The sequence below is a fragment of the Rhinoderma darwinii genome, chromosome 3, assembly GCF_050947455.1.
Source record: "Rhinoderma darwinii isolate aRhiDar2 chromosome 3, aRhiDar2.hap1, whole genome shotgun sequence".
Classification (NCBI taxonomy): Eukaryota; Metazoa; Chordata; class Amphibia; order Anura; family Rhinodermatidae; genus Rhinoderma; species Rhinoderma darwinii.
This window is the reverse complement of record NC_134689.1, coordinates 56,861,768-56,881,461: the sequence shown is the minus strand read 5'-3', so window position 1 is coordinate 56,881,461 and position 19,694 is coordinate 56,861,768. Positions and strand designations below refer to the sequence as shown.

Below are 19,694 nucleotides of genomic sequence, written 5' to 3'. Positions count from 1 at the left end.
GTCCACCATTAGGAGGTTGCACAAATTAAATGTAAGATGTGCCAGATGGTAGCCTTTTCTTACTGCCTCCCATATGTCAGATTCTGGAGCAGCAATATATATACATATTGCTATTTGAAAGGTAAGTGGACATGAGTATTGTACCACTCATAGTTCCTCTAAAATTTGTTCAGATGACCGTCACAAGAGATTTACAGTTGTCGGCTGATCTTTGTGTGCTCACACTATTGTTTATGCAAATTACTTATCCAAATGATCGAATAACGTAAAATAAAATTCTGACAATAATGCAACACCACATTCATACATTTGGAGGTGATGGTACAAATAGGTAATTGTCATCGGGCCTGTAGAAGTAGTGAATGACACAGGGCCTACAAACTATGGTGTTAACCCACTTTGTTGCCAACGGATTTGTCGTGGGACTAAACTGGGGAGTGGTGTCTTAGGGATAACAAGGTGTTCACGCTTTAACCTCTGTTTAAAGATGACGACATGGCCCGCTAGTATCCACAGATCGCTACTACGATAGTGGTCTCTGTTGTCAATGGCCAATGTGGACAGAAGAGATACCATAACAGCAGTCAATATGCAGAATCCGTTATTACCGTATGTCAAAGCAGGCGGCAGATGTTCACTCACAGTTAGCAAAGCCAAAAGTCTGACCAGGAGGCAGACGATCGTTACGTTAAACAGGCAAATGATTAGGGCAGACAGGGATGCTCAAGTTCAAACAGGATCAGTAACAGTAAATCCAATAGTAAATCACAGTTTAGCAGAACTAACAAGCTAGACAAATTGCTCAGTCATGGAGCAAAGTGGGAGGTACCTATTTATACCCAGAAAAGTTGGTGAAAATCTGGCAAGCATGCCGACCCTTCTCCACTTAAAGAGCCAGCGCAAGCCAAATGCCACCCAGCTTTCAAACCTCACTAGAGGCAGCAGCAGGAGTGTGCCAGCGAGGAGTAGAGAGGCACGGCATCAGCAAGAGACAAAAGATGCCACAAACTGCAGAATACACTGTGGTGAGCAGTGCACATTACCGTACCCCTTCTTTACACCACCTCTTTTTAGGCATGATGGGGAACTGCAGTAAAATTTCCTCTAAACCTCTTGGCATCAACGATCTTGTTGATTTCAAATCTGGCCCAAAAGAGGTCAGAGGTTTTGTGAATTCATAGAGACTTAAGAAGACTGAAGATGGAGCTTGTAGGAAACACGGTTAATTTGCTTCAAGATGACATAATGACCCAAAAATCGAGGAGCCAATTAGAAACAGTAAATCTTTGGATTAATGTTTATGGAGGACAGACAGACTTGGTCTCCAGGATGGTATGGAGGAGGAATCCTGCACCTTTTGTCTGCATTCTTCTTAAAGCGGACCACAGCTTTATTTAAAGATTCCTTTTCCTCCTGCCAATTGCGCAGGAAGTTTGCATGTGAGATGTTAGGTGTTGAACCTCAGAGAGGGTTAGAACTGGTAGAGGAACTCTTGGATGATGTCCGTACACCAGAAAAAAATTAGATGACTGTGTAGATTCATTAGTATGGTTGTTATAGGGAAACTATGGCCAACAAAGAAGACCCGTCCAGTAGTCTTGAAGAGGAGTCACAAAGTTTCTGTGAGAGTTCTCCAGAATATGGTTAATACTTTCCACTTGACCATTAGCTTGAGGGTGGTAGGCAGATAAAAAGTCTAATGTAACCTCAAGTAACTTGCAGAGAGCTTCCAAGAACCTAGAAGTGAATTGCACGCTTCTGTCGAACACTATATTCTTAGGGAGTCCATGCAGGCGAAAAATGTGTTAAACGAAGTAAGATTAGTAGAAGTAGGAAAGCCAGGTAGTGGAATCAAGTGTGCAATTTTAGAGAAACAGTTAACTTGGACCCAGATCACGGTACACCCAGAGGAACTTGGTAAATCTGTAATAAAGTCCATAGCGATAGGAGTACAGGGAGAGCCAGGAATAGGCAAAGGAAGTAGCAAGCCTGAGGGCCTTTGATGTGAATTTTGATTTGTTTTGAGCACAAGTAGAAGAAGCTGCTATATAATCCTTAACCCCTTCCCTTCATGCTGAGCGCATCGTTCCCGCTCAGTGACGGAATAGTACGTCATGGGGAAAATACAGCGCCATTTTCCCCCAGCATTTCCTCGATTTGCGACGCCTGCTGTTTCCGACAGCAGGCTATAACAGCTCAGTGTGCAGAGACCAATTGCGGTGGTCCCACCGCAGGGATCGCCGCTATTGGTTAGTTTGTGACTACTGACCAATAGCAGTGATCGCATACAAAATTTCCTGCTCTGACCTCAGATCCTGCCGCATCCGCTCCCTGTTGGAGTGGAGTTTGAGAGCCATTAAGGCAGGAATTTGTCAAAAGTCAAAAGAGGGACAAAGTCTGCTACAAGATGGGGATAAGGAAGAACACAATACATCAATGTGACACATGTCCCGAAAAAAACAGGGCTATGTATAAAAGAGAGTGTTTTAAAATTAACCATACAGCCCAGTTTTTCTTACCCTGATGCACTCCCCACAGCTTATCCCCCTCATCTTTCCCTTCTGAGCGCTGCCGTGTGCCCAGGCAGCTGACAATAGCCACATGTAGGGTATCGCTGTACCCAGGACAACACACATTACCGTTTATGGGGTGTATGTCTCCTGTGGCACATACTGGGCACAATATATCGGACACTGAAATGGCATATATGTATAGAAAATTGCAAATCTCAATCTGCACCATCTGATGCACATTATCTTTTTTACCTGTGGGGTAAAAATGCTCTCTACCTCTCTAGATGAATGCCTTACGGGGTGTAGTTATTAAAATGGGGTCACTTCTCGGTGGTTTCAGCTGTACTGGTACCTCTGGTGCACTGCAACATGGCACCCGAAAACCAATCCAGCAAAATCTGGACTCCAAGGACCACATAGAACAAAATGGGGTATTTTATGCCTTGTGAAAATAAGACATTTTTGAGCCAAAACGACATATTGTTGGAAAAAAAAAATGTTTCCCTTAATTCGCAGGCCAATTCAAATAAGTTCTATAAAAAAAAAACTGTGGGGTCAAAATGGTCACAACACCCATAAATGGATTCCTTGAGGGGTGGAGTTTCCAACGTGGTCACGTTTTGGGTATTTCTACTGTTTTGGCACCACAAGTCCTCTTCAAACCTGGCATGGTGCCTAAAATATATTCTAATAAAAAAACACGCCCCAAAATGCACTATGTGCTTGTTTGCTTCTGAGGCCTGTGTTTTAGTCCACTAGAGCAACATGTGGGACATTTCTAAAAACTTCAGAATCTGGGCAATACATATTTAGTAGTGTTTCTCTGGTAAAACCTTCTGTGTTACAGAAAAAAATAATATTGCATTTCTGCAAGAAAAATGAAATTTGCAAATCTCACCTCCACTTTACTTTCATTTCTGAGAAACGCCTAAAGGGTTAAGATTTTTTCTAAATGCTGTTTTGAATACTTTGAGGAGTCTAGTTTTTTTTAAATGTGGTGTTTTATGAGGGTTTCTAATACAAAGGCCCCTCAAAGCCACTTCAGAACTGAACTGGTACGTAAAAAAATTAGGCTTTTGAAATTTTCTTGAAAATATGAGAAATTGCGGTTTATGTTCTAAGCCTTGTAACGTCCTAGAAAAATAAAATGTTCAAAAAACGATTCCAATGTAAAGTAGACTATGGGAAATGTTAATTAGTAACTATTATCTGCCTTACAAGCAGATACATTTAAATTCATAAAAATACAAATTTTTTAAGATTTACTAAATTTTTTGCTATTTTCCACAAATAAACACGGAATGTATCGACCAAATTTTACCACCAATATAAAGCCCAAAGTGTCACAAGAAAACAATCTCAAACGCTTGGATAGGTAAAAGCATTCTGAAGTTATTACCACATAAAGTGACACATGTCAGATTTGAAAAATGGGCTCTGAGCCTTAAGGCCAAAACTAGGCTGCGTCCTTAAGGGGTTTTGTCCCGAGACAGGGAAGGCCCCCATAAATATGGACAGACTAAATCTAGAGTTTTCCATATTCTAGGATGTCAAGAGAACTTCTAAGAAAGACCCCAATAAAAATTTGTTGGGTTGTTTTTTTTTTGAGAAAAAAAAGGTTTTTAAGTAGGAATATTGAGACCTTCAGATGGAGCCAGCAGCAAAATACCACTGTTGCCGATAACGTATTGTGGTTCTGGATCTTGATCTTCTGAATCAGGAGCAAGATAAGGCATTAGCCTTGATGTTTTTGTCTGCTGGTCGGCAATCGAGGAAAAAGATTAAACCAGAGAACAACAAAGCCCAACAAGTCTGACGAGGATTCAAATGTTAGGCCGTCTGTAGGTACAGAAAACTTTTATGGTCGTTGTAAATTCTGATGGAAATGACTAGCAAAGTCAAACATGTCTTCATTCTTCGAGGGCCAACTTAATGGCCAGGAGTTCATGGTCACCGATGCCATAATTATTTTCGGCTGTAGAGACGGCTTTGGTGAAAAACCAACAGGAATGGGTTTTACCTTTATTTATTTTCTGAGAGGAAACTGCACCTACTTTTAAGGATGAGGCATCCACTTCCAGAACAAAAGAATTGTTGTGTTCGGGCCTACGGAGGACTGAGTTTGAGGGAAAGCTTCTTTAAGGCTGAGGATAGCAGATTTGACTTCAAGAGTCCAGTCCTTAGAATTAGAACTCGTTTTGCTAAGAGCAGATATGGGAGTAACCAGAGATGAAAAATGCGGAATGAATTGCTGATAGTAATTGACAAATTCTAAAAATCGCTGTATAGCTTTGAGTACTTGGGGACGAGACCACTTGCATACTGCACATAATTTTGCTGGGTCATTTGAAGTCCTTTGTCAGATTAAATAACCTTTGGAAAGGTAAATTGGATTTTTCAATAAGACACTTCTCCAGCTTGGCATACAGATGGTTCTCCCCGAGACGCTGCAAGACAATACACACTCGTTTGCGATGATATCTGGGGAGAAATAAATAACAATAACGTAAAATGTGCTTAGTGTTTAGTACAATGGATCAGCCAGCCATCTTTTATAAACATAGAGGAGTACACATAAAGCTGCATGAGCCAGTCACCAGCCAGTATCTGTGTGTAGTAGATATGAAGTAAAAGGGTGCAATGGAAGTGGGGGATACAGTTGAATTAAAGGGTCAGGTTCTGACGGCTAATGTAATAGGGGGATAAAGGAAAGAAGATTAATTAGGGAATGTGATAGGCTGTCTAAAAATATGTTTTTTCAGGGCACGTCTAAAATTGTTAATGTTGGGAACTAATTTCATTGTACGGGATAGCACATTCCAGAAGACTGGTGCATCGAGAGAAAAATCTTGGAAATGGGAGAAGGAGGTTCAGATTTGGTCCAAAAACACCACAAAAGAACTGTAAATTAGATCTTGGAAAACATCATTAACAAATTATTGGAAACCAGCTGGAGGATTAGTGAGACCGAAAGGCATGACCAAATACTCAAAATGTTTGTCTCTAGCATTAAACACTGTTTTCCAGTCATCCCCCTCACGGATCTAAATTAAAATTGTATACACCACGGAAATCTAGCTTGGTGAAAATCTTCACTTCTTGCAGACCGTCAAAAAGCTCAGAAATTAATGGCATATGATATGTTATTCTTCATCGAGATCTCATGGAGTCCACGATAATCTATTCAGGGCCATAAAGTACCATCCTTTTTTTCAACCAAATATAAGCCAGCCCCAGCAGGGAATGATTATGTACGGATAAACCCCCACTGAGGAACGGACAGTGGAATTACCCTACTAAAAGATGGAGTGGAATTGTGTGTTACTTCAATAGCGCACTCATAAGGTCACGTTTACAGAGGACTTTAGAAAAACTTATATATGGCTTTGGCAAACTATCCAAAACTTGTTATACCAGCCGAGTCCTAGGGGACAGACGACAGGCAGACATCGTTGGTGGTGGCAAGTTTCTTCCCATCAGATTATCGAAGTAAAAGTCTAATATTTAACTGAAGAGTGTTTCCGTAACCATGGAAAGCCAAGAAGAAACATAGAAAGAAATTTGTTCAAGATGAAGTGCTCCCACATGCATGCAGATGGGCTTGGTGAATGATTTTCGACAACAATTTCCATCCACTAAACTGGGAAGCAAACTTCAGAGGTAGACAGATAAACTGGAACAGTAATTTTTTGAATAGTAGGCTAACAGCCTCTTCTACTTGCCCTAGACGTAGGAGTTTCCCCGGCCTCAGCGGACAATCACTTAGAAAATGACCTCTGCCCTTGCAGTATAGACAGATTATTGGTGCATCTTCTTTACGGTTCTTCTATGGAGAGCTTAAGTCTGTACATCTGCATAGATTTGTCAGGACAAGCAGAAGTGGAGGCAAGTAGAGGTTTCTGAAAAGTAGATTCCAGCTGGGGTACTCACAGGACTCTGTCTGTTTCATTTTGTCTTTCACGAAAAACAAAATGTCTATACGGTTAGCCAAAGAGATTTAATCGACCAATGAAACTCGTAGATCCCAACCTATGCAGCCTGCCAGACCTTCCCAAAAATTTGTAATAATGGTCTCAATATTCCCTATGTAACTGCGTAGACAGGATACGGAGCTGGTTGGCATATTGTCCTACAGAAAAAGAGCCTTGGGTGAGCGTGAGTAGGGAAGCCGCAGACAATGTCCGGCCTGGTTCTTCAAATACTTTTTTGAAAGTAGATAGAAACGCTTGTATACCAAACATGATTGGATCGCTCCGTTTCCATAATGGTGATGCCCAGGCCAGTGCTTTCCCATAGGGACAATTTGGGCTACCATGCTCCAATCGGGATGAAACTGATGCAGTTGTTCCCTCACGGTTACAAACGCCAGAGGTCTGGGCAGGTAGCAGACAATAGTCATGGTAAACAGGCAAAAAGCCAGGGTAGGCGGCAGACAGGGATAGTCAAACTCAAGCAGGGTCAGTAACCGTAAATTCAATAGTAAATCACAGAAGAGCAGAACTAGCGAGCTAGAAAAAGAAACCTAATTGCTCAGGCATAGAGCAAAGTGGGTGGTACCCTTTATACCCAGGAAAGCTGGGCGGAATTTGCACACCAGAGGCAGCAGCAGGATAGCAAGAAGGAGAGTAGTGGCGGGGAAGGGCATCAAAAGCATGGCGTGGAGAAGAGACACGGTGACAACTGGGACCCTGAAAAAGCCGCGGACTGGTAAGTACACAGCGGTGGAAGAGGGTAGCGGCCATTACAGTAATCTACTCACATAGTGTGGTGGTACAAGTTTAGTTGTTACACAGTTGAGAAGGTTGAAAAAAGTGACCGGTCCATCAAGTCCATTCTATATTCCTGTTGCTCCAAAGGCAGGATGCCAATTGCCTCATTAGGGGAAAAATTCCTCGCCGACTCCAAATATGGCAATCGGACTAAATCCCATGATGAACATGCCACCTCCAAAAACTGTTGGTCATAAATTGCAATATTATATTTTTCAAGTAAAGCGTCAAGGGCCTTCTAGAACTTGCTCAAAGAATTAACCATCACAACATCCTGTGGCAGAGCGCTCCATAGTCTCACTGCTCTAGTCTTTGATGGTGAAACCTTTTCTCCTCTAGACGTAAAGGATTCCTCTTGTCATTGTTACAGTCCTAGGTATAAAAAGATTAGAAAGATCTCTCTCCTATCCAATAATATATTTGGACAATGTAATTAGATCACCCCTAAGCTTTTTCCAAAACTGAATAGCCCCAAGTTTGATAACCTTTTCTAGGACTGCAATCCACCCATTCTCTTAATTACCTTGTTAGCCCTACTTTGCACCCGTTCTATTTAAGCCATGTCCTTCTCATACACAGGTGCCAAAATTGTACACAATACTCTGTGTCTAGTGATTTGTATAGAGGAAAAACTATGTTCTTGTCATGAGCCTATGCCTGTTTTGATGCATCCCATGATTTTATTTGCCTTGGCAGCAGTTGCCTGCCACTGGTTGCTAAAGGTAAATGTACTGTCCAGCAATAAATAAGGTTGTGCACGCAAGAAACCCTTTAAACACCAGACCGCTGTTAAGGCAATTCTCTGGCAATGTCAGACTGGTAGACCGTTATAAGAAAAATGCTGGTTTAAGGTAGTTTCTGCCAAAGCTGGCAATAAGAGCCAGTACTTTTTCCACAGAAAGAAAATTGCAAATCTGATAATCTATGGTTTAGTAAATGACTAGAAGATCAATTTGTTATTTTTCTTTTGTACAATTACATGAATTTTATCTTTATATACTGTATGAATATTAATATGAACACATATTATAACACATAGTATAAAAAAAATGAAAAAATACTTTATATATACACACACTTCTTTACATGACTGTATATCAGAAAAATGAAATCGTTTTTTAGTAACAAAAGTAAACTGCTGGGTTAGCCACAGCATTGCATTCATGTTTTTGTATATTTCTACCCCATTAGATAGAACAGTTAAAAAAAACAAAAATCACTTACAATATTTAAAAGTGTCAGGAGATATTTCTGCACATATTCTTTTCCATGAAATCGGACAACTGAATCGTCAACTCCAAGCAGAACTTCAATGTTGTAATTATTGTCACTTGCATGTCTGCGACTTCTTTTTAGTGTGCTGTTGATTCTATCTTCAATATGGTCAACAATACTTTCCAGAATATTACTACGATATTCAGGTACTGAAAGCAAAAAAAATGTGGAACGTCAGCCAAAAAAATCCAAATTAGTTAGACAAAACAAATATATGTTAGGACCTGTTAGTTTAAAGTGTACCTGTCTGGAAGCTCATATATTCTAGGCAACTGTATGAAATGCAATTCCCAAATATACTCTCTGTAGCGAGGTTCATCTATACATAGATAAGGGTTGCCACAAGTAAAAAATGTCCCAGGGGCCCATCGGACTATAGACAAACTACAGCCGGCTTGTCATAAAAACAGTATCCATAAGCAGCTGCAGGGAATTTGAGTACTGCATAGCTTCCCTGCTCTCTGTACAAAGCATGAGATTCCGCATGAAGTATACTAGAGAATTATAATTAATGCATCTGCCTAATACAGGAGCTTGCGAACATCGACACCGGACATACACTTCAACACTGAAAACGACAAATTAATATCCAATCACAGCGTTTCCAGATAAAAACACAAAAACGGAAAGTTATCAGTTTATATAGTAGGGTTTTATACATAAAGTGATAGGTAAGATGCTGTTATAGTATAGAAGAACCTGTCACAGCTGCTCGGTATTTATCAACAAAAAGAAAATACTGGTGCACTTGTCACGACCCATTAGGCCGCTCCGCCGTAGCGGAGTAGCAGCTGGCCAATACACAGTCATTGTAAGTCTTTAGAACTATTGTCCCTGTATAGAGGTTCTGACAGACATGTGGCGTATCAGACACTGGCGTAGCAGGCTCCTCGGCACAGATGACACTTGGCGTGGCAGATGACGCGTGGCGTAGTAGATGACGCGTGGCTTGGCAGATGACACGTGGCACAGAGGATGAACTCAACTCCAACACTAGACTTCGCTCAGAAACAATTACTGGATATGGGATACAGGAGCACTGAGAGCAGGATACAACTAAGGGACAATTTGAAAACGATCATGGGTAGACAACGCCGCTCAGACAAGGAGAGGAAGGGCAGAGCCCTTTTTATAGTCCAGAGTGTAAAGGGATTGGCTGGGGAACTAAACAGGTGTGCATGCTAACCCTTTAAGGTCGGGAGTGACCGCGCGCGCACCCCTACATGTCACAAAGGGGAGCTACAGCCGCGTTTGCCAGCGTCTCTGTGGAGAGACGCTGGCATGAAGAAAGTGTCCTGCTGTCATGGCTTATCGTAAGTAGGACGTGCCGGCGGTCAGCGACCGTGGGCACAACAGTACCCCGCCCCCCTTACGCCCCCTCTTCTTACGTCCGGAGCTTAACAGGAACTTCTTGATGAGAGCGGGGGCATTGATGTTCTCTTCTGGCTCCCAAGACCTTTCCTCAGGATTAAACCCTTTCCAGTCCACCAGAAATCTTTCCTCCTACCCTTTTGAAGTCCAGGATTTCCTTCACCTCGAAGACGTCAGAAGAACCGCTGGGAGCATCTGTAAGACCCGGAGATTTGCTGTAGCGGTTCAGGACCACAGGCTTTAGGAGGGACACATGGAATGAGTTGGGGATTTTGAGAGTAGGAGGCAGCCTAAGCATACAGGACACAGGGTTTATTTGTTGCAACACCTCGAAGGGGTCGAGGAACCTGGGAACGAATTTGTAGGAAGGGATCTTTAGACAAGTGTTCCTTGAAGAGTCCAGACCTGGACTCCGGGAATATGCTTTCATGAGATCCACTGCCTGAGGAATCGTGGAATTGGTTTGTTGCTATATGTGAAGAAAAGTCCCAAATGAAGAATTTGCTGCAGGCACTTGAGACATAGTTGGCACTGGGAGAGAACTCGTGGGTACTGACTATATACAATACTGAACCGAGAGGAAGCAGTAGGCTCACTTGTATGGTTATTGTAAGAGAATTCCGCTCAAGAAGAAAAAGCTGTACACAATTGTCATGTTGGACAGAGACATAATGGTGGAGATAATTCACTAGTATTTGGTTGAACCTTTCCACTTGACCGTTAGACTGTGGGTGATAGGCAGAAGAGAAGTCCAGCTCCATATCCATAAGATTAAAAAGGGCTCTCCAGAATTTAAACGAGAACTGTTTCTCCCGGTCAGAAACAATATAAAGAGGTTGTCCATGAAGACGTGAGATGCGTTGGATGAACAGATCTGCCAGACGAGTAGCTGAGAGAAGGCCCGTTAAAGGAGTAAAATGTGCCGTTTTAGAGAAAAGATCCACTACTACCCAGATCGTAGTACATCCAGCAGAAGGGGGAAGGTCAGTGATGAAGTCCATAGCAATTTGTTGCCAGGGAGCATCAGGCACCGGCAGAGGTTGGAAAAGACAAGCAGGCTTATAATGAGAAGACTTGTTGGGGGCATACTTAGCATAGGAGGAACCAAAAGTCCAAAACATCTCTAGGTTGTGAGAGCCACCAATAATGACGTGTAATAAACTCCCGACTCTTGCGAGCCCCAGAATGCCCGGCCAGTTTGGAATTATGCCCCAAGCGGAGAATTCTTTTCCTGTCAGCAGGATGGACAAAAATCTTTCCAGGAGGAATGTCCTTGATCTGCAGAGGATTTACAGAAATAATCCTAGAAGGATCAATAATATGTTGAGGTTTCTCTTCTGAGTCGTCAGTTTCATATGACTGAGACAGGGCATCGGCCTTAATGTTTTTGTCCGTATGGCGGAAGTGGAGAAGTCGTCGAAATCAGGTGAAGAACAGTGACCATCTAGTTCCGGGACTCAGTCCGCACGACTGTACCCAGTGTGTGGTCTGGCTCCTGGAGCCCAGCCCCCATCCTTTCCCTTTCCTTTTTCTATATTTCATCCTTTTTATTTTATTTTATATTATTTTATTTAATTAAGTTAATTTAGCTTAGTTTATTTTATTGATTTATATTTATTTACTTACATTTAATTTAATTTTTATTTAATTATTTATTTAATTTCTCATATGATTTTATGTAGATATCCAGTCAGACATATTCTATAACATGAAAAATGAATGTATACATTTACCTGAAGCCACTTGGTGCATTTGGGGTTAACTTGGATTGAGCAGCATCGACACGAATCCTTGATTGGTTGTTGATCTGCTCAAATAGACGACTTATGTTAATGTCTGTATGCACGCTCTGAGGAAGTCACGTGGTGACGAAACGCGTCAGCGTATTGTTCTTGCTCTGACGTCACACGCCGGGAGTGCGTGGATTGATCCATTATACTGACTAGCCTGCTGCTATCGGGGCTCTCACTACATCCCCTCCACGAGCAGAAGGAGGAAACATACGACCAGGACAGATAATCCCTATTCCCAGGCACAGCTGTAGCTGCCGGTGGAAAATAACGCACTGACCAACATCGCAGAGACTGCGCCTGACAGCGATAAGTATATGCTGCAGCTGAAGTTCCTCTATATGTTATTGGAGCCATACTACAATAGTCAGCTCTATGTTGTGGTAAAACTCTGATGTCTGCTAGTGTCGTTTTGGTCGACAAAACTATCGCCTGGATGGTACGAACATTCATTACACAACCGCAGCTGATCAGATACTTGTGCTTACGTCTTACATACCAGCACAATGTGCTTGGGCATAATATATATCAGGGGTCTCAAACTCAGCCGGGTAAGTGGGCCGCATATAGAAAAAAAATGGGAAGTTGACGAGCCGCATTACTTTAAAACTTGATACAATACAAAATTATTCTTAATCAATTAGTTATTTGAACTACTATAACACTATATTACTATAATACTACATTACTATAATAATACCGCTAGGTTTAAAATTTGAGATATTTCAACAATCCAGCTTTCCAGTTTAAGTGTCGCTAAATGCAGTCCGGAGGCTCAGTTAGCACACGTCAAGATTGGGCAGCCCCTTTTTAGATGCTGCCGCAGTGCCCTCGGCGGATGCTGCCGCAGTGCCCTCGGCGGATGCTGCCGCAGTGCCCTCGGCGGATGCTGCCGCAGTGCCCTCAGGTAGCATCATGCCGCTTCTAACACTCTGCCTGGGATTCCAGCTCTGCTCCGGACATCACTGTCCATATATGGACAGAGTTGTTTGGGGCAACCCCAGAGCTGGAGTCCCAGGCAGAGCGCTAGTAGGCTCTTCCTGGGACTCCAGCTGTGCTCCTGACATCACTGGGACTCCTGCTCTGGGGAACTCCCTGACATCATTGTAAATGTATGGACAGCGATGTCAGAGGCTTCCCCAGAGTCCCAGAGCAGAGCCTATACTAGCGCTCTGCCCGGGACTCCGCTCTGGGGAAGACCCTGACACACTGTCCATATATGGGCAGCGATGTCAGGGAATTCCATAGAGTGCCGGAACAGAGCCGTCACTAGCGCTCTGCCCGGGACTCCGCTCTGGGGAAGACCCTGACACACTGTCCATATCGCTGCCCATACGTCAGGGAATTCCACAGAGTCCCGGAGCAGAGCTGATACTAGGGCTCTGCGCGGGACTCCGGCTCTGGGGAAGCCCCAGACATCACTGTTCATATGTGGACAGCGATGTCAGGGAATTCCAGAGTCTCGGAGTAGAGCCGATACTAGCGGCTCTGTGTCCCGTGGGCCGCAGATGACAGCCCCAGGGGCCGCATGCTTGAGACCCCTGATATATATGCTCTTATATGTGGGCTAATTAATTTCTGACCCGGCCGGGTGTGTGACGTCTTTGTATGTTTGTGATTTATATATGTGTTTTGTTTTTTGTGTTGATTTACTTTGTTATATAGACAAAGGACTGCAATTCTATACCTAGATGGAGAACACCAATAAAATCCCCAAAATATATATTGTAAATATACATCCCAATTGGTATGTATTGTCTAAAGGGGGAAGGGCATATAGGCCCATAATACACATGGTGGTAACGGTGGATAACCCACTGAATGAAACAAATACCTAAAAATTGGAGTGTGACACACCAAAAGATCAATTAAAAATATATACATTTATTGAATCAAATATAGATGAACATAACAAAACATTAAAAGCATAGAGTTGATTGGTTGTCTATCCGCACTGTGGCAGACAATAAAGTACAAAAAAGTACAAAAGATAGCACTGTATAGACAATAAGAGACAGGACTGTGTAATATATAACACAATGAACTAAATGTACATAAATAAGGGCCACTTGGACCAAAGAAGCCTGCTCCCCTGATGTTAATTGGAACTATACATAGGAAGATAATCACAACAGCCAAATGTATATGGACATGGTATGGTACAATAATAGATGTGACATACACCAATTGTAATGATGGGGGTAGGGAAACAGACAAGTGAGCCCTAATCTACCCGCCACTCAGTCCCTGCCTACTTGCAACGACCCGCCCTAGGCGACGGGGTACAACTGGGCGACGGTCCCTACGCTCAGTAAGTGCACGACAGACAGACAGACAAGGGTACACAAAGCTAAGGGAAATGGGGCAGTTGCCCACGGCAACACCGTGAGCAACAAGAGTGGTGAACGAGCCGAGTCAAACCAGGAGTGTACGAGGTACCAAACGCTGAGCAGGAGAGTAGTGAACAAGCCGAGTCAAACCAGGAGTGTACGAGGTACCAAACGCAGAGCAGGAGAGTAGAGTAGTCAGTAAGCCAGGGTCAAACCAGGAGTGTACGAGGTAACAAACGCAGAGCAGGAGAGTAGTCAGTAAGCCAGGGTCAGTATGAAGCAGGGTCAAATAGTTCAGAAGCTGCAGCAGGGCCAGGAAACCTTCGCGAGAAGAATCACAAGCAAGGAGGAACAGGAAAGGCAGGTATAAATAGACAGCGGGCGGGAGCTAGCTCCGTCTGGCCAGGCTGTGATAGGCTCCCCCACTCCTAAGCCTGCCATCCTGAGTGGTGGAAGATGGAGTCAGTCTCACAGACATAGAAGCAGGTGCAGACTGATTACCTATGGGCGTATACACAGAAACTGTGCCTGGCAGATCCTTTACACCAATATTATACCTCTGCACAATGTGCTAGAGGCCCTTACCCATATCAGGAACCACACAGTCTGGCGTCAACCCTGACGCGCGTTTCGGCTGAAAGCCTTCGTCTGGGGGTGGTGTAAGAGTGAAGACGAGCCATTTAAACCTCAATTGGCAAATCGCAGGCGAGAAACTCACCTGCGATTGTCAAGGTTAATCCAAATAAAGACGTGGAAAGCAACACGCAGCCTCCCCGCCCGGTATGTCAACATCCGGGGCACAACCTGGAAGTGGAAGCCACAAACAACGTGTCTCCACAATCCAGTCCGACCGAGGATGCGGAGACCCGAACTGAAAAGCCGCGCATGCACACCAGCACATAATACAGCAGTTGGGAATGTCAGAGAGTACCATTCCAGGGGGACCATGATTTAGGGTAGGAGACATTATAGAACGAATCAAAAAACATTGCAAGTATTGGGAAACCGCATATGCATATTTACATGTAATGGTCTATCCCTACCCTTTCCCTACAAGCAAATAAAAGCATCAATGGTGTTACATAGGAGATCTAAGCCAATATATACACCAAATAAAAGGTAAATCATGTTTGAAATGGATCATCAACATATAAATACAATTGAATATAACAGTGCATTGAGCAACAAAATAAACATACAAATACCAATGAAAATACAAATGCAGTGCAAGAACCAATAATATATACATGTGTCCACATACACATACCATTTATATATATATTGCAATTTTAAAGTGCATATGTGCATCAGAGGAACCAAATTTAATGCATATAATCACACATGATGGCTCATAATGTATTAGTTCAGTGTAGTATTGTGCAACTTAAATATAGAGACAGCAATTAGGCAATTAATCTATATCATTAAATTACATCATTTTGCATTATTAAAAGGGTATATGTGATATAATAGTGTGAATAAAAAAGAGAATAGTGGACAAATTAATTGAATGTTATAAAGTGGATCAAACAAAATATACAAATAATTGTAAAAAAAATAAAAAAATAAAATAAAATAAAATATGAGGCAATCATAACCAGGTGATTTGTGCATAGATTTGATAAATGGTGATTCTAGTTTTATTTCTATTCATATGTACATGAAACATAATAATAAATTCATGACAATGACATAATAAAAGAGCTAATAGACACATTATACACACATCAGATCGACTGTGTCTAATATATTTCATATTGTGAAGTGCATCATAATTTTTGATAACATTTTATATTTTATATTATATACATCTGTGCAAAAAATGTTGGGTGTAATCAAGGTGTCATATGCCTAATAAGCAATAAATGAAATATAAATATACAAAAATATATCTAACATTTAAATAAAAAAGTATGTACATATACAAGTGTACAAGAATCATAATCTAAAATATATAGATGTCTTCAACGTATCAGAAAGGGAAATGTATTTACCATTTATTCATTAAACAGGCAATAATTGGGTGTATATCTCATTGATTATCCGATTTTTTGCATTATTAAAAGTGTATATGAAAGAAAGTGTATGTGAAAAAAGGAAGTGTATGTGAGAAAAGAAAATATATGTGAAAAAGGGGGGGGGGGACAACAGCCGCAAAACCATAAAACCACAAAAAAAAAATCACAAAAAAGTGTACAACATCGAAATAAATATATATATATATATATATATGGTTGTGCGTTAAAATATATATATATATATATAGTTTTATATATATATATATATGTGTGTGTGCGTTAAAATATATATATATATATATAGTAGATCTATATATATATATATATATATATATATATATAGTAGATTAGATATATATCTACTATATATATATGCAGAGGTGCAGTGTGTGGCATTATATATAGATATGGACTATCCCTAGTGATAAAGTGAGACAGTACCTGCCTGTGTCCCCCCCACCTGAATTTTCCACGTTTACTTGCTACAGATATGCCTCGATACATACAAGTAGAGCGTCTCATTGCGCTGGTGCAGGATCACATAGCCATATGGGACAGCCGGAGTGATTTGTACCATGATAGGTACCGCAAGGATGCCGCGTGGGAGGAGATTGCCCGGGACATGTACCCGGAGGAGTGCTCAAGAGGACAGAAGTCAAGGGAAGCAGTCGGTAAGTTGAGCTGTTTTCTGGTTGTTGGCCATGTTACGGCTATTGCGGCATGTTATGTAAAAAAAAGCTAAAGTTACTAATGTGTTCAAATTTTTTATTTTATTTTTAAAGTAAGAGAATTGAAGACACGATGGTCAAATACTCGTGACCAGTACAAGGGAAGAGTGGAGACGCCCCTACCAGCAAGCGTCCCTACATTTTCTCCAGACAGATGGAATTTATGCGCCCGGTCCTGGATATGCGGACGTAAGTAGTTCTAGAATAGTATTTTGCGTAATCATGTTAACTTAAATTTTAGTACATTTTGGTTGTTAGCATCGTACTTTTGGTCGTTATCATAGTGTGTGGAGTGCAGGGACGTAACTATGAAAGACTGTGACCCATAGCAACGTTTAGGCTGGGGCCGCACCCTGCCGTGGGTGCCAGACAGTCCCCCTTGTAGATAGTGCTTCCTTATAGATTCCGCCACACAGCCCCCCCATAGGATAGCACCATACTGCTCCCCCTGCAGATCACACCATACAGCCCCCCAGTATATAGCAGCATACAACCACCCCAGTCGATATCGCGGTACAGCCCAAAACTCCTTCCCCCCCCAACCAAACAAAAAAACAAAAAATGTAGTCTATGCTTTGTCCCACAAAAGCAATGGACACCCATCGTTAAGGAGAACAGGGGACCGAAAGTCCCGCGAAGTTCACCATGAGAAAACTCGGACTACCGTTGTCTGCATCCAGCAACGCTATAATTATTAAAGGAGGGATGGTCACGTTTACGCTCGAGCACGCTCCGTTCATTCCTACGGAGCTGCCGACAAAGATCAGGGAAGTCAGAGTTTTCCCATGGAGAACATTGGGTGGCTGTCAGTCTCCCATTCTCCTTATCGCTGGGGGTCCCAGCGATCACACATCTATCCCCTGTCCTGGACAAACAACCCCTTTAATACCAGAGCTCTGCCATAGTGTTCAGTGTCGTCGCGCTGTAGCAGCTAGAGCGTCACATAGCAGAACCTCCGGCCATGGGGAGCCGTGACGGCGGGTGGCACAGGCTTTCACATGCTTCGTGCCCCGTAGCAGGCGCTATGGCTGATACAGCGTTACTTACGCCACTGGTAGACTGGTTTACAGCAAAGTGCAGGTTGAAATGTCAGATATATGGCTACAATTTTTACAATATTTAGATCTTTAACATTTTCTTTATTTCTTTTATAACTAATAAAAGATCCACAGATAATCTCATGGATGAGACTGTAGTTGGTAACTCTGACATGGAAGAGGATCCAGATTCTGAATCAACAAATATAGAGCACAGTGAGGAGGTCAATGAGGTCTCTGCAACACCTGAGACAGGAGCAAGGCTGGCATCCCTTTCTACGGTCACAGAACCTCTCAGGAGGGTATCAGCACGTAGACCTCACCAGGCTGCCCCTGATGTTGCAGCAATGAAAGCAATTATAGATGCCAAAGTGCTGGAGCATCTAACGACTTTTACAAAAGAGGGCGAAGAAGAACTATTTTTAAAGTCCTTGGCACCTCTTGTCAGACGGATCCCGCTGGAGAGGCGCAACAAGCTGCAAGCCGCAATCTTATCTGTAATTGATTTGTTTACACCTCCTAATAATCCTCTTCCAATTGTGAGGGCAATACAGGCCTGCAGCAACATGTCTGATGAAGCCTTATTTGGCCCAGCACCAGCAGCACCTCCTGCCCCTTGGGATTCCTCCCAAAGCTTCTTCAGCCAGGACCGGTACATGCAACCTTCTTCCTCTTGTGTCCATCCTGGCTATTCTGCAGCCCATTCTTATGGCCAGCATGTCCCAGGTAACTACAGCGGACATGTCAGTGGACCTCCCAATTGCCACTCGTTGACTGCAACCTCCATGCCGGCATTTACAATGGCGGGGCCAACGTCTGCCCCTGGCTTCACTCAAGCTAGGTCATCATCCAGCTCATCCACCCCTTTTCTGAATCTTTTGAGCCAGGACATTAATGCTGGAGGTGGAGAGCCCTCACAATAAAGTTACATTTTTGTTTTTGGTTATATTTATCTATTGCGCCATGTTGGCGCATTTGCACTTTATTTTTTGTTAACCTGTTGAATAAAATTTGTTTCATGTAACTGAAAACTTGTCTTTGTTTTTTAAATTAAACTTGGAGTGTGACATTATTTTCTTCACACAGAGGAATTTTGATTTCTCTGTGTCGAGATAACATAGTAGTAGCAAGCCACCCATAAGATGTTTGCTTTTTTGAAAAATATTACTTTTAATTATCATTGTGTAACTTGTGAAGTATTCAGAGACAGAGGGACTCCTCAAAGTCCTTTACAAATACCATGGTAGAAATATACATTGATAATTATGGTTACACAGAAGTTTCGACAGGAATTTTAGTCAATCGTATGGATGAATATCCTGCAAATTCCTGTGTGTGACCATAAAATAATGTATGTGTCTATGGAATAGTTGACAGACTTTGGGACACACAGTTTAGCCGTTAAAGTGCAGCTAAACGATCCACAAACTTCAGACATGTCATAGTGACATGTCAGAAGTTTGGATTGGTGGGGGTCTGAGCACGGAGACCCCCACCAATCGCTCGAATGAAGCAGCTGAAACGCTCGTGTGAGCACTCAGCTGCTTCGTTTCTGTTCAGCTTTTTCCAGAAAGCTGATGTATCGGAGTACAGGCTCATAGACTTCTATGGAGTCCGCACACTGATACATTTATTTGCGGAAACAGCTGAACAGGCACGGAGCGGCTCAGCGCTCACACGTGCGCTTCAGCTGCTTCGTTCTAGCAATTGGTGGGGGTCACAGTGCTCGGACTCCCACCAATTCAAACTTCTGACATGTCACTATGACAAGTCAGAAGCTTCTCAAATGTTTAGCTACACTTTCAGTAAACATACACAAACACTTCACCAATATTAGTTCTATGCACACAATTCAGAAATGAG

The 19,694-nt window shown here is 42.4% G+C and overlaps 1 protein-coding gene across 1 annotated transcript in view; it reads right to left on the bottom strand.

Annotated features, from left to right (window-relative positions):
- Window positions 1-19,694, bottom strand: part of LOC142748945 (A disintegrin and metalloproteinase with thrombospondin motifs 2-like) — a 911,491-nt gene that overhangs the window by 733,838 nt on the left and 157,959 nt on the right. The window contains exon 4 of the mRNA XM_075856370.1: window positions 8,507-8,706. Within this exon, the coding sequence (XP_075712485.1) occupies window positions 8,507-8,706 (200 nt within the window). The remainder of the gene's footprint in view (window positions 1-8,506; window positions 8,707-19,694) is intronic.